General features: G+C 39.9%; 1 protein-coding gene across 4 annotated transcripts in view; it reads right to left on the bottom strand.

Annotated features, from left to right (window-relative positions):
- Positions 1-14,019, bottom strand: part of LOC134358513 (CUGBP Elav-like family member 4) — a 910,327-nt gene that overhangs the window by 70,991 nt on the left and 825,317 nt on the right. For all 4 annotated transcript variants that reach the window (XM_063070814.1, XM_063070815.1, XM_063070817.1 and 1 more), the window contains 3 exons: positions 13,395-13,539; positions 11,779-11,928; positions 2,530-2,592 (listed from right to left, as the gene is read on the bottom strand). In XM_063070814.1, coding sequence (XP_062926884.1) covers positions 2,530-2,592; positions 11,779-11,928; positions 13,395-13,539 — 358 coding nt within the window. The remainder of the gene's footprint in view (positions 1-2,529; positions 2,593-11,778; positions 11,929-13,394; positions 13,540-14,019) is intronic.

Below are 14,019 nucleotides of genomic sequence, written 5' to 3'. Positions count from 1 at the left end.
ACCTAGGACGTGCCCTCTTCACATTGCTACCATTGGGGAGGAGGTACAGAAGCCTGAAGGGCACACTCTCAACAATTCAGGAACATCTTCTTCCCCTCTGCCATCCGATTTCTAAACGGACATTGAACCCATGAACACTACCGCACTACTTACTTTTTTTTTGTACTACTTTTTTTAACATAACTCTTTAACCAATATATATACATACACATTATAATTCAGTTCTTTTTTCTCTCTATTTATCACGTATTTCATTGTACTGCTGTCATAAAATGAACAAATTTCACGACATTGAGAACTGATAGAACGCTATAAAATCGTGCGAGGCACAAATGGAGTAGACAGTAAGAGTCTTTTTTCCCTAGGATAGAAACACCACAATATTGGAGAACACAGATTTAAAGTTGGGAGGGGGGAGTTTGAAGGAAATGTGTGGGCCACTTTTTTTTATCGGAGACTATTAGGTGCCTGAAATAAATTGCCAGGGATTGTAGTGGAAGCAGTCTGTATTTAAGAGGCTGTTAGATAGACCCTGAATATGCAGGGAATAGAATGATATTGCTCATGTGTAGGCAGAAGAGATTTGCTTTAATTTTGCATCATGTTCAGCACAGTCAAAGGGTCTGTTCTGGTGTTTTACTGTTCTATGTTCTGCAATTGATTGAATATCCACTTAACAAAGAGGAACAGTGAAACAGAGTCATCTTATATCTCTCTTCACAGATGCTGCCTGGTCTGATGTGTTTTCTGTTTTTAAAACGAGAATAGTTATGAGGATTTCTAATGAAGGTGAAGTCTTGTGGAGTTGATCCCACATTGCGGAATAACAATGGCAAATAGAAATGTGAACTCTTATCCATAATAAGTGTCGAGGATCAATTAAAACTTTCATGACTGAGAGTGATCGATTTTTATTTCCTATGGTGTACTTGCTTTCTGAATTGGATAATTGGTGATTTAATTTTGTCTGACAGGACTAGTACTTGCTGCTGCGTTCAAACAGCCTTTATTATTGGGTTACATCAAGTGTTTACTGGTCATCTATTTTTATTGGACGTTATGAGACAGAGCAAGACAATATAATCAACAGCTGACGTATACAAGGCCTGGGTGCAGAAGACGAACGGAAATTAGCTGGAATCTCATCAAATGTCAGAGCTTGGCTCAAGGGGTTGTTGGTGAAATGGTCTATTCCTATTAGCTAAAATTAAATGCATATGGGACACTGAAAGATTCACAGCACTTGTGCACACTACTGGCAACACACATTGATTTAAGAAGATCACCACTTCAGTTTGACACTTCTGCTTTCACAGTAATATTCTTTCTTCACACAAAATGCATGAATAGCCTCGAAATTAATTTAAAATAATACCCTCAGTTTCTGAGAATTTATGCCCTCATGACTTTTGCTATACAATCAACTGCTGTCTGATTAACCTCTTAACTTCTCAATTCTTGTACTAACATCATCAAAGTGGTGGGTGACTAACACTGCAATGCTCTGTGTAAAGACGAGTCTTCATTCAAAGCCACAACCTTGAGGAATTTTTTTCACAACTTGTGCCGCCACTGTGGTTTATGTTCCATCGCATTTCCTACTTTTAATTAACTCCTCCTCCTCAAAGTGCAAAGGGCCAGGATCCCACACACAGCTTGCTCGCAGTCTCACTGTTGATGCTCGAGTTTGGACTGAGCTGTCTAATCAGAGCAGAGGCAAGTCCGACCTTCACTTGATGCTCCCTGTGACTAAGTCTTCAGATAGAACAATAGAGAGGACTTTTGACCCATGCTTTCTCTGCCTGCTCCAAGTGTAGGCGGTACTATAGTAAATCCATTAGTGTATCTCTATAGCAGTGCCTGTGACCCAGGTTCAATTCCTGCTGCTGCTGTAAAGGAGTTTGTACATTCTCCCTGTGACAGCATAGGTTTTCTCTGGGTGCTCCAGTTCACTCCCACGTAGGTTAATTGGTCACATGGGTGTACTTGGGCAGTGTGGACTTGTCGAGCCTGAAGGACCTGTTACCACTCTGGGTCTCCAGATGAAATTAAAAATGTAAGCGTGGCATCAGAACCAATTGCTTAGCTCAAACCTTGACTGATCAAGCCTGAAAACTTTCTAATCTATCTGGCTCATTGCTATAAAAGATTGCTTCTTTTGGTGTTGTTTGGTGTACAGTATTAAAGGAAGACAATAACAAATCTTTTCTGAAGTCATTCACCTGACCCCTTTGCTCTTTACCTGTAAGTGGGTAATTAAATTTTCTATCAAGAATTTTTGGATTTTTCGTTTGAAAGCTAGGATTCAATCCATTCCCTCCACCACTAAATTTATGCAATGTAACAAGAAAAAATTCCATCAACATATCCATCAAGCTGATCAAAGCCTCTCTCTCCCTTTCTCCTCAATGTGCCCATATAGTTTTAATTTTCTTTTCATTCGTTTCTTAAATGCAACTCCAGCTCTTTAAAAGAAGTCAACAGAATGGAGAGAAAGCAGGCCATAATTACGTATGCAATGTCAATGACCTGTGTAGTGCTGCATGCCTGCATAAGCTTGCTGTAATGGGTCAGCCACTGTTGGACTTTGAGCTAGAGAGACAAAAAAAAGAGAGAGAGAAGGAAGAAGAAGTGAATACAGCAGATTCATCATCATGAAAAACAGGACAGTACAGTTATCTACCACCCACGTCAGAATGGTTCCAAGTCACAGAGCAGGAGAACGTGAGCAAGAGAGTGGAGGAGAGATTAAGGTCTGATTAATAGCACCATACAATAACCACAAGAATTAAAAAGTGCAATCTACAGATTGTGAAAGAATGCATGTTATTTCCTGAATTGGTTACAATCAGTGGAGGGGGACAGAGAGGGACTTTTCCCCTATTTCACTTTGGGACAATCAATGTTTCTGCCTCTATCAGGGAGACTGTGGTTGCCATCATGGGAGAGGTGGGAGGAGGTGGTTTTCTGTTGTTCCTGCTTGCCCTATCAGTTTCCTAGTTCATATCACATGACAAGGTGTGCACACTCCAATGGAAAGGACGTGGAAAGCAACCTGAGAATATAGAGCTCAGAGTGACCATCTAGTTCATCAAGCCGTGTAAGTCTGCACTCATTAGTGGCCCAATTTTTAACATGTAGTTTCTCACAATTTCTGAACTCTGTATCAAATAATGATGTTACATGTGCTTGTTCAAATATAATTGTATATAAAACAAAGACAGTTCAGCATACGGTAGATACAATTAGGAATAGTAGCCAGTTCATGTTGTTCTCCTTCCTGACGTTCTGTTGCATTGTCTTCAGTAGACTCAGATTCCATAAGTTCAGTACAAAACACAGACCCTACTATCTCACATGCATAAAGCAATGGGCAAATCTCTATTTTAATGCATATTATACAACAAATGAGTATTAGCTCAAATTTTGCCCACACTTGCTGCTTTAGTATAATTGATAGGACATACCTACCTTGTATATATCCAGACAGGTAAATCTTACACATCTAGATCTTCCTAAAGTGGAGCCACGAGGTCATGAGCAACACCACAACCTCATTTGATGGCACTGAGATATGTGGGTGAGCCAATCACAAAACCTACCCCCAAAACTCTTCTGAGAGACCTTTAACTGTTGTTGGAAACTCAAGCTCAGCTTTACTGGCTGTCAAAACTACAACAAGTCTCTGAATATATCTGAAATTCAGAAGCATTTAGAAACTATGCAAAATGGAAGAAAAATAATTCAAAGAGAAAAATCACCCACTCTCTAACATTTTTAACAATTTAAAATCATTACAGTAGAAACAATTAAAAATGAGAAGTCTTATTTGCTACTGAGAAACTTCTATTCAAATGCAAAGTCACATGAATCTCACCCGGTGTACCAATAAAAGCTAATTGCCAACAGTTTCATTAAACTGCTGTTCACTACATCATGTTCAGCATTGAAACCCAGTTGGCATGTAAGGTTGATTTTTGAGGAAATAGGAATTTCCTCAAAATTTTGAAATTGAAATTGGAGTTTTCTCAAAAAAGCCTATCTCCTCCTGTCTCTCAAATGATGGCGATCACAACTCATGCAGAAGCCACATTCTCCAAGGGGGAGGTAGAATATGCTAAAAATGGCATTGCTTATGATAGCAGCTTCATGAGGAACTGACTGAAAATTCCATCTAATTCTCAGTTGATGGACAAAATGGACAGCATAAATCAAGACACTGAACATCTGTAAGATGAGGCTAAACCAGCAGTAGCAATCTTAGATTCAAATATGCATTTAAACAGAGTTAATAACGTTTTCTCTGTCAATATTTGGCAGCACAATAAAAAAGTCACAGAATGATAGCTGAATAAAATGCAGAAGAGTGTGATGGATAGTACTGACCTGTAGAAGTGGATTTAAGGTCTATTGAAAACAAATGGGTATAACCTCCATGTCAATCATCAGTCCAAAATAAAGTTTGAATTAAAAGCCAGCAGAGGTTCAATTTGTTGTGTACGATTGGTAAAAAATACATTCAGCAGCTCCAATTCCCTTGATCAGTTGTGATCTCTAATAATACATCTTAAATTCCTAAACAATACTTTGGAGATTAAAGCTTTGACGCAGCTAGAGCAAAAATCATTCCCTCTCATATTTCCAAATTAAATTAAAGATTAGGGTGATTGCCAGGTAGAAATGGATATCTTAGAATCATAGGTCCCAACAGACAATTGTTTGTCCCATTGTGTTTGTGCCAGGTCTTAGAAAAAGATATAGATTCTGGAGCGACACAGCAGGAAACAGGCCCTTCTTCCCATCGAGTCTGTACTGACCATCAAACACCCATTTACATTAGTCCTACAATAATCCCATTCGTTTTTCTCGACAGATTGCCATCAGCTCCTTCTAGATTTTAACAGGGCAATTCGCAATGTGTAATTAACCCGGCAACCTGAATATTTTTGGGATATGGAGCACCCAGGGGAACCCCACAAGGTCAAATGAAGACCATTTATATTTCACATAAAACAGGATTGGATTGGGGTCTCTGGTACACCGAGGATATCCACAGTTCTTTCAGAACAGTCTTATTAGTATGTCCTATTGAGTTATTAATTTTTCACTAGAACATGCAGACATTTTGTGTCTTTGATATGGAAAATAAGTATACTGTACATGGAATTGACTGCACATGTTATTAAGTTTCCAAAACGGCAGCAGATTCCTTTTAAAAAAACTGCTCCTATGTTGTACTTATTGACACAATGAAAAAGTTTGAATGGCCCCTGCTGGTATATTTATGAAGCAAATTTCAAGAAACTTACAATGCTTGTGTGTCAGTTCCTTTAAGCTGCAGGCATATCAGTTCAGCAAATCTGATCAATGCTATTGTCATCAAATGAATGTAATTGAAATCTATTTTGGCATTTCTCCCCAGTACTGCTTTATAACAGTAATTGTTCTTCTTTCTGTCAATAACTGGCCATGTTTTGTTTTACAACCTTTATGGAATAGCAGTTGAGTAACTCAATCATTTTTCTTTACATGTTTGAAGAGAATTTTTCTCAGAAGACAGAAATTTATTTCAAGTAAGGAGTCTATTTTAATCAAGCAATCCATCTATATGTCCATACATCAATAAATCTATCTAGGTTCTGTCTTGTCATGCATCCAATTATCAAAGTAATCTATTTATCTATCTTGACAATCCATCCTTTTATTCAGCTCGACAACTCATCTAATCATTCGTCCATTGATCTATCTAGGTAATTCTACATAGCATCTTTCAATCAAAGCTTTGTATATACCTATTTTTCTATCAAACTAATCTATCTATCTGAACTAAACATCTGTCTAGGCTTTGCAATATAATCTAGCTTTCCACTTTTCAATCTACTCATCCATCTACTGTAGATATTCTATTTAACCAGCATTTCTTAAAGTTGTTCACACATCCATCACCTTTTTATACCCCCCTGGCCATATACACTCAGTGGCCACTTTATTAGGTACACCTGTACACCTACAAATATTTAATCAGCCAATTATGTGGCAGCAACTCAATGGATAAAAGTTAGCTGATATGGTCAAGTTGTTCAGAACAAAAGTCAGTTAGATTAAACGTAATCGAACTGACTTTGACCGTGGAATGATTGTTGGTGCAGACAGGGTGGTTTAAGTATCTCATCCCTGGGGTTTTTATGCACAACAGTCTCTAGAGTTTACAGAGAATGGTGTGAAAAACAAAAATAATTCCAGTGGGAGGCAGTTCTGTGGGTAAAAAACACCTTGTTAAAGGAAGAGGTCGGAGGAGAATGGCCAGACTGGTTCAAGCTGACAGGAAGGCCTCTGTAACTCAAGTAACCATGTGTTACAACAGTGGTGTGCAGAAGAGCATCTCTAAATGCACAACACATTGAGCCTTGAAGTAGATGGGCTACAGCAGCAAAAGACCACAAACATATACTTAGTGGCCACTTTATTATGTACAGGAGGTACCTAATAAGGTGGCCACCTATTGTACGTATGTCCTTATGCCTCCACATCGCTCTCTCAATTTAAGTATGCAATTATTTTTCAAACTCTCTTTCATTCATTTACATATTTAATGTATTTGTTCATTTATTATTTAGACAGCTAATGTACTGATGCAATTGTTCACTTCTTAAAGAATGAGTAGAAATCAAACCAGATAATCAATTGGATCAGATTGTGGCTCATTAATTGTGACTGACCATAACTTTGTTCTTGCTGAAGGACAACCATTTACGCTGAAATAAGTTGAAGTTATGCTAACATAAAACCTCAATTACTTTTACGTAAATAGATTCTACCCAATTATGCCATTTAAAAATCCATTTGACTGATGGGTTCTACTTTAATGAGATACAATTGCATTCTATTGCCACAATGTTGTGCTCAATTATTATAATTATAGAAGGGTTCAAAGTTGTATTAGTGAGATTATGAAAATGAACACATCTTATTAAACTGAGGCAAGCATAGCTCAGTAACTTCACAATAGGGAAAAACAAGTGCAAACTTGAATAATGAATGAAAATTGCTCCATGATAATTAAAAATTGTAAAACCATTGCAAACATATTTGTATAAGGATGCTTTCTGCTTAAGAGCTTGGAAAACAGCGCCTTGCTTGAAGCAAGATGAACAGTGCATCATTGATTTAAGCAAGACCCTGGGCTGGCTGGTGGTGCAGTGACATCAGCGCTGGACTCTGGAACGGAGGTTCCCGGGTTCGAATCTAGTCGAAGCTGCTCCTGAGTATGCTTTCCATCCGTGCCGGGTTGAGTGTCGAGATTGCAACTCAACCTCGTAAAATAAAGGGAAAAATACTGCAAAACGTCTGTGTGAGGAGGGGTGTGCCATACAGTCTCTCTCTCTCTCTCGCTCCGCGCCTTGTAAAGGCATGAAAAAGACATCGTCTCGCCAACATCGCACACGCACAGACACATGCAGATGTATTGCACAGACGCACACGCCAAAAAAAAAAGATTTAAGCAAGACCCAGTGGCCATCAGAGGAGAAGTAAAGGGAATATATTACAGTGGAATAAAAGGAATTACAGAGACATGAGTGCAGAGCTGACCAAAGTTGTTTGGAAAGGGACACTAGCAGGGAGGATGGCTGAAGTTTCTGGGGCTCTTCTGTAGGCACAGGATAGATCATCCCAAAGATGAAAAAGTATTCTAAAGGGAGGATGACATAACCATGGCTGATAAGGAATGACAAAGGCAGCAAAAAAGTAAAAGACAGCGTGTATAATATAGCAAAATTAGTGGGAAGTTAGAGGATTGAGAAGCTTTTCAAAACCAACAGAAGGCAACTATAAGATAAACCATAATGAAAGAAAGGATGAAATACGAAGGTGTGTGTGTGCGCGCCCTTAACTCCTGGTGGAGTCGTCGGGGCGCCGTCGTGACAAGCTTTTTTGGTATGCTCATCATACAGCGTGTCTTGGGCATCTGAAACCTGGTGGAGCACATCCCTCTCCAGGTTTTTTTTCCATGAGGTCAAGTTGTTAGCTGAACACCCAACCCAGGCACGGATGGAGAGCGTGCAAGGGAGCTGGCAGGATTCAAGCTCCGGACCTCCCGCCCCAAAGTCTGGCACTGATGCCACTACGCCACCAGCCGGAGTGAAGGTGAATATGAAGGTAAGATAGCCAATAATATAAAAGAGAATATCAAAAGTATTTTCAGGTAGATAAAGAGTAAAAGAGAGGTGAGATTGCATATCAGCCCACTGGAAAATGATGTTGGAGAGGTAGTAATGGGGGACAAAGAAATGGTAGATGAACTTAATAAGTATTTTATGTCAGTCTTCATGGTGGAAGACACTAGCAGTATGCCAGAAAATCAAGTGTAGTTGCTATTATTAAGGAGAAGGTGCTTGGGAAGCTGAAAGGTCTGAAGGTAGATAAGTCACCTGGTCCAGATTGATAACATCTCTGAGTAGATAAAGAGATTGTGGAGGCATTAGTAATGATCTTTCAAGAATCAATATTTTCTGGAATGATTCCCTGAGGACTGGAAGATTGCAAATGTCACTCCATTCCTTGAGAAAGGAAGGAGGCATAAAGAAAAAAATATACAGTCTGGTTAGCCTAATTTTAGTGGTTGGGAAGTTGTTGGAGTCCATTATTAAGTAGAGGTTTTGGGGTACTTGGACGCACATGATAAAATAAGCTGAAGTCAGCATTGTTTCCTCAAGCGGAAATCTTGCCTGACAAATCTGTTGGAGTTTTTTTTGGAGAAAATAACAGACAGTATAGACAGAATAGAGTGCATGTTGTATGCTTGGATTTTCAGAAGGCCCGTGACAAGGTGCCACACATGAGGCTGCTAAACAAAATAAGATGGTATTACAGGAAGGATACCAGCATGGATAGAAATTTGGCTAACGGGCAGGAGGCAAAGAGTGGGAATCAAAGGGGCCTTTCCTGCTTAGCTCCCGGTTTGCAGAGGAAATGAAGATAGCTGGAGTGGAGCTTAGTGTTGAGGAAGCAGGGAAACTGCAGGACTTAGACAGACTGGGAGAATGGGCAAAGAAGTGGTAGATGGAATATAGTGTAGGAAAGTATATGGTCAATCACTTTGGTAAAAGGAATAAAGGCAGAGGCTATTTTCTCAACTGTGATCAAATTCAAAAATCAGAAGTGTGGTGGACTTTGCCTCATGCAGGATTCCTTAAAGGTTAACTTGCCAGTTAAGTTGGTGGTAAGAAAGGTAAATACAATGTTAGCATCTATTTCAAGAGGACTAGAGTATGAAAGCAAGGATGTAACACTAAGGTTTTATAAGGCATTGGTTAGACCACACTTGGAGTATTATAAGCAGCTTTGAGCTCCTTATCTAAGAAAGTAAGAAAGGATGTGCTGGCATTAGAGAAGGTTCACATGAAGTTCATGAGAATGATTCCATCTATGAAAGGGTTAATGTATGAGCAGCTTTTGATGGCTCTGGGCCTGTACTCAGTGAAGTTGAGAAGAATGAGTGTGTATCTCATTGAAACCTATCAAATATTGAAAGGCCTAGACAGAGTGGATGCGAAGAGGATATTTCCTATATTGGATGAGTCTAGAATCTGAGGGTTCAGCCCCGGATAGAGGAACATACACTTACAGCAGAGATAAGGAGGAATTTCTTTATCAAGTGGGTAGTGAATCTATGGAAGCCATTGCCACAGATTGCTGTGGAGGTATATTTAAAGCAGAAGTTGTTAGGTTCTTGATTAGTCATGGTTGTTCAAGGTTACAGGGAGAAGGCAGGAGAATGGGGTTGAGGGGTATAATAAATCAGCCGTGATGGAATGGCAGAGCAGACACAATGGCCCAAATGGCTAATTCTCCACCTATGTCTAATGCTCTTATATCTGCCTCTGTGTTATCGGAATAAGGCGAATGCTTACTTTTAAAACACAGAGTATTTGATATGTCATGTAAAAATATTACATGCTGTAAAAAATCTCGAGGGCCATAAAGAAGATGAATGTACACAGTCTTTTCTCCTGCTGGTTGGGGAATTAAGATTTTTAGGGGATAAGTTTAAGATGAGGGGGATGGGATTTAATAGAATCTGACAGGTTACATTTTCACCCAGAGTGTATGGAATGAGCTGCCAGAGAAAGTGGTTGAGATAGGTAAATTAACAACATTTGAAGGACATTTGGACAGGTATGTGGATATGAAGGATTTAGAGGAACATGGGCCAAACATGGGCAAATGGAACTAGCTTCGATGGAAATATTGATTTGCATAGTCCAGTTTGGTCTAAGGATCTTTTACAGTGCTGTATGACTGTATGTCATCTAAATATTAAGCAGGATACGTTAAGAATATTGTGTGTTGTCTGGGGATGAATAATTACTTGATTTGACCAATGTAGAAAGTAGTATTGCTTGGTACAGCTCTACATCACCAAGTGTGAGATGTAAAATAAGGACCATGCGTCATTCAGAAACTCATTTCCTCTGGAAGCGTTGAGCACAACAATGTGTTGTAATCCATTTCTGAAATTCAGCTGTAGTAAAGTCCATGAAGCAGAGTTTCAGAAGTGAAATGCAATATGCTACCAGTACTGTGGCTGCCTTTAGCAGTACCAAACAGTACAAATTTCTTGGTCTAACATATGCTGAACAGTACAGCACAGGATCAAGCCCTTCAGCCAGCGAGCCCTGTGCTGACCACAATACTAATCCTTTCTGCTTGCACATGATCTATATCCCTCCATCCCCAACATCTTTTTGTATCTATCTAAAAACCTCCTGAATGCCACCATGATGTCTCCTTCCACCCTTGTCGCATTCCAGGCACTTGTCACTCTGTAGGAAAACAGGCCCATGTATCCCCTTGAAACTTTCCCCTCTCTCTCCTTAAAAGTTATGCACTCTAATGTTTTAAGATCACCCTTATTCCAACCTGTGGGACTCACTGTTGCAGCAAGAATAGCAATCTTCATGGTCTTCCTTCTACTGAAATTATGTGACTCTGTAAATCCCTTCTCCCCTTCCAGTGCATTACTGCCTACAATAGTTGCATTTCTAGTTCGTTACCATTGCAAATATTAGTTTTCCTTTATTTATGCAAAAGAAGGAATGAAATCTTGTTCATTCAAGCACCAGGACAGAGTAGGAATCAGCACATAAACCGTCCAGAGCAACCTTATGATGGATGTAAATCATGGTCATCATATAAAATGCAGGCATAGCTAATGGGAGTATTAAACAAACGCTATAACCTGCAACATATCTCTATTTAAGACTGGAATGACTTTATGGCCGGTCCACTGTGGCTTGCTGGTTGGTGGGGCTTATCAGGCACTATTCATGCCAACAAGGGAGCTTCACAATAAATTAAATAGGTATGAAAGCTGGTAGTTGTCACTTGTACATTCTCTTGGTTGATGTCCTGAATACTGATACTTCAAAGATATGGTTGCTAGACTAGGAACTTTAACCTTGTTTGATTGGTGAATAATTTATGGATATACAGAGGTAGCATCTCTCATTCATTCTCTTGCAACTTGCTCTGCACTGCAAGAATTACTTTTGAATGGCACCAAAAGATATTAAATAAGTTTTTATTCTTTTCTGGTACGAAAGAAAACTTTAACTTTGGCTGTACCCATCAAAGAGAAGGTACATTGAAGATTAAAACCGTCTAGATAACAAGGCACCAAGTTTAATACTTTCAATTTTGATTCTACCTTCCCCTCCCCCTAATACCCCAAATCACCCCACTCTCTGTTAGTTAGATATTTGTTCTCTTGTTGTATACCTGGGTATGGATGGATGCCATTGGCGTAGATGGTATCTGATGTTGGCTGTCCATTCGTTTGTGGTGGCATTGCGCTAAACCCATTGACTCCGATGGGCGTAGCTATACTAGGTACAGCTGTTGCATTAATGCCAGGGGGTGTGCTGGTGCCTGAGGAAGAAAACAAACAGCAGTCTGTGAAGAAAGCATACCCTGATAAGCACAAGGCCACAATTCCCATTTATTAGTCAGATGATATCATCATATTACATCTCCTGGGTGCCAACCTTTCCATTTTGTGAAAAAATCACATGTGTGTCATGAACTGGAGAAGATCCAAGCACAGAAAATATTTGGAGAAATGTTCATAAATTAATAGAATATTAAAGCACCCACAAAGTTTAAATATGCATTATTCAAAATGCTAACTAAATGCTGAAAGTTTAATAGTTCACACATTGGGTCTTTATTAATACATTAATGATGGCATTCCAATATTACCTGCAAGAATTAATTCCCTAATGTTTGAAACACACTATAAGTGTGTTTCCTACATATTTCAGGTTCATGGCGTGCATTTGTTTGTGATAAATTGCTGCCATGCTCATTTAAAGTCATGAAGACATACTGTGCAGAAACAGGCCCTTCAGCCCATCGAGTTCATGCCAACCATCAAACATCCATTTACATTAATCCTACCTGAATCCATTTTTATTCGCCCCATATAATCCCCTCTATCCCACCCCATCACTCCCCAAATTTTATCACTCACCTACATACTAAGGGCAACAAGGTGACTGATTATACACATATTTTTGGGATACTGTTCTTTAGTCAGGTGGTGGTGACTCTGCCACTAATGGCTCTGGAGGGCTAGCCATTGGGTATATTTAAAGTGAAGGTTGATAGCTTTGTGATTAGGAATGATGAACGATTACAAGGAAAAAGCAGGATAATAAATCAGCCATTATAGAATTGTGGAGTAGACTTGACGGGCTGAATGGCCTAATTCTGCTCCTAGGTCCTATGAATATGGGTGGCAGCTGGAGCACTCCAGCAAAACCGATGTAGTCACAGGGAGAACGTCCGAATTCGACACCACTGTGTTGCCACCTAATCGTGTCACCCATGTTTGTGACACTTAAATACAATGCATTAACAAGTGTGTTGAAGTAGCACTGACTGCAGTTGTCTTCATGCAGGTTAAATTTCTAGATTAAACTTCTCTGTTACAGGTAGAATGGATACAGTAGCAATATTGTTAAGGAAACCTGGAATATCTTCTGATTGATATGTCTATGTCTGTTGGAACTGCCAGGGCTGGTGGTGGAGATAGATACATTAGGGACATCGAAGAGACTCTTAGATGGGCAGATGGATGAAAGGAGATTGAAGGGCTGTACGGGAAGGAAGTGTTACATTAATCTCGGAGTGGTTTAAAATGTTGACAATACATTGTGGGCCACATGGCCTGTACTGTGCTATAATGTTTTAGATGCTGTTGAGATTCTCCATTAAATTGTTCATTGCTCCTGATTTTGGCATTTGCATGCCTCATGCCCCCATTGGTAAAGCTGCCTCTGTACTGCTGAGTCATGGGAGCAGACCATGACCTTGGTCACAGGTCAGTGACATACCTGAGGACGGCGTCATTGGTGTGGCCACTAGTCCGTTCACATTAAAGGCTGCCATCTGCTGCATCTGGGCCGCGGCAATCGCAGCCATCGGGTTCAGGTAGGAACCCTGCGCTGCCGCCATCAAGGCTGCCTGCTGTTGCATCAGCTGAAGAGAGAAGAAGGACCAAGAATCACACACACACTCAGAGATTTCCATCTTTACAGTCAAGGAAGTGAAAGCACGCCCCAAAATGGATGAGTGCTGGAATGAACTTTACTCTGCATTCATTGGCGTATTACTATAGCTAAATGGGTTGAGTCTGAGCGTGCCTTGTGGCATCATTAACGTGACATGCAAATACAATGCATTGACAGCAGTTGTCTCCAACCAGGTTAAATTTCTGCTTCGCAGGAGATGAATTCTCTGCCCAGGGGAACAGTATAGGCTACCTCATTAAATATATTTAAAACACAGTTAAATAGCAGGGGAATTAAGGGTTATGGGGAAAAGGCAGATGGGTGAAGGTGACTCTATGGCCAGATCACAGAATGCTGCCACAAGAAAGCAGCATCCATCATCAAAGACCCCCACCATTCAGGCCCTGCTCTCTTCTCACTGTTACCACTGGGCAGGAGATATAGAAGC

The sequence above is a fragment of the Mobula hypostoma genome, chromosome 18 (genome assembly GCF_963921235.1).
Source record: "Mobula hypostoma chromosome 18, sMobHyp1.1, whole genome shotgun sequence".
Taxonomy (NCBI): Eukaryota; Metazoa; Chordata; class Chondrichthyes; order Myliobatiformes; family Myliobatidae; genus Mobula; species Mobula hypostoma.
The sequence above is the reverse complement of the archived record's forward strand: the minus strand, read 5'-3'. Positions and strand labels throughout refer to the sequence as shown.